A 1,774-nucleotide genomic window follows, 5' to 3' on the forward strand; every position below is an offset into this window, starting at 1 on the left:
AATTCATATTGAATTATTTAAACATTAAATTTTAGCTTCGACCAGTAATAATAGTATAGACATTTCTAGTTCGTAACAATTTTTAAATGTTGATTTTTTATCTACAATCTATGCATTATAAAATCGTAGTTACTGCAAGTGATTTTACTTTCCATTATACTTACTTTCCGTTGTTGTATGATGTGGTAAATACAATTCAGGACATTTCGCAGCACATAGAAGATTAAATATATATGACATGGTATTTGCAGATTTGCAAGACGAATGACAAAAATTTTGACGTAACTCTTCTAGTTGTGGGAAAAAACCAAATCTTCGGATTCGTGAAGCATGCTTAGTCTCGGGTGAAACATAATGTTGTAATCCATCATGAGACATTACATGCTAAATATTATACATATTATTTGTTAATTATATTCTCTCTCTTTCTTTTAATTTTAATTTTCGCCAACGTTGTAGGAACAATATCTTATAATTTTCAAAGACGCTCTTAAATTAAATTAAATTTATTATTCAAATTTATTAATTATAAATTAGAATTTTTAATAAACAATATAAAAGTTTATGCAAAGTCGTTTTATTATAAATTTATGTTTGAAAAACTCTAAATTAATTATCTGCTTAAATTGATATTTTTAATTTGGAAGATACACATAAATGCGTATTCAGTAAGTTATGTTATAATCAAGCTATATTTCCCTAATTATATAATATGAATATCTTTTTTAAATTGATACAGTATATGTTCAATGATCTAATTTTTCGAAAAGTAAAATACAAATAATATATATTATGAATAATTAATACAAAAACCTAATAATAAATTTTATTATTCTTATCAGCGTATATGGTGTTACAGTATATGATAAAAATATAAAATAAATTATTTTCAAAAACGCTATTTGAAAAACATATGTTTATAATTATATGTTTATATATATTTATAGTATCTACTGATTTATATATATATATATATAAAGTGTGAGAAAAAGTTCGTGGCATTTTTTTAATGCCATCTAACGAGAAAAACGCCAGGAACTTTTTCCCATACCTAATATATAAGAAATATTACAAATTTTTTTTTATACCTCTATGAAGACAGTTCCATACAAAATAAATAATCCAATCGAAATACTTAGACGTAACATTTTGTTCTTCGCTATATTTTCTATACAACTTTTTACTGCAACTACTATATGGTGTTATTCGTTTTATATTATTATATTAGATGTACTTTGTTGCACACTCTGTAACTGTTATAATCTTAAGCAAATTTTCTGTTCATTTATATAGACAAGAGTATGCATATTCTTAAAAATACGAACGTGACAAAGCCGTGTAACATATTAGTCATTTTGCAAGATTTTCTTCACAGAAATATGTATCTTCCTTATCTTGTATATTATATATTCTGAAAACAATGCACTGCATGACATATAAAGATATTTTATTATTACAGATGTTCCACTTTTAAATCTTTTAAATTTATATTTTACGAAATTAAATAAAAAAATAACTAATAAAAGACAAAGTAGAGACAAATATTTTATCACATAGTGATTAAGTTAAGGTTTTAAAAAAAAATTTAATTATAGATAAATGTATATTAATAAAAATATAAAAGAAATTGATAGAAATATATCAATTGCTATAAAATAAAATTAATTTTTCAAAAATACTTATTGAACTTTTCAAACAAAAGCGATGGTATAGAGATCATAAATGTGTGACAATTCTATTTTAAGAATTGTTTATGAATTTTTTATGAAATGAT

At 22.7% G+C, this 1,774-nt stretch overlaps 1 protein-coding gene across 1 annotated transcript in view; it reads right to left on the reverse strand.

The window, feature by feature from the left end:
• LOC108687495 (mucin-2-like) overlaps positions 1-1,148 on the reverse strand; it is a 2,640-nt gene extending 1,492 nt beyond the window's left edge. Inside the window, exons 1-2 of the mRNA XM_018193270.1 lie at positions 1,089-1,148; positions 165-384 (exon numbers count right to left, since the gene is read on the reverse strand). Of these exons, the coding sequence (XP_018048759.1) occupies positions 165-384; positions 1,089-1,148 (280 nt within the window). The remainder of the gene's footprint in view (positions 1-164; positions 385-1,088) is intronic.
• Positions 1,149-1,774: the final 626 nt, after the last annotated feature.

Source organism: Atta colombica, unplaced genomic scaffold (assembly GCF_001594045.1).
Source record: "Atta colombica isolate Treedump-2 unplaced genomic scaffold, Acol1.0 scaffold207, whole genome shotgun sequence".
Lineage (NCBI taxonomy): Eukaryota > Metazoa > Arthropoda > Insecta > Hymenoptera > Formicidae > Atta > Atta colombica.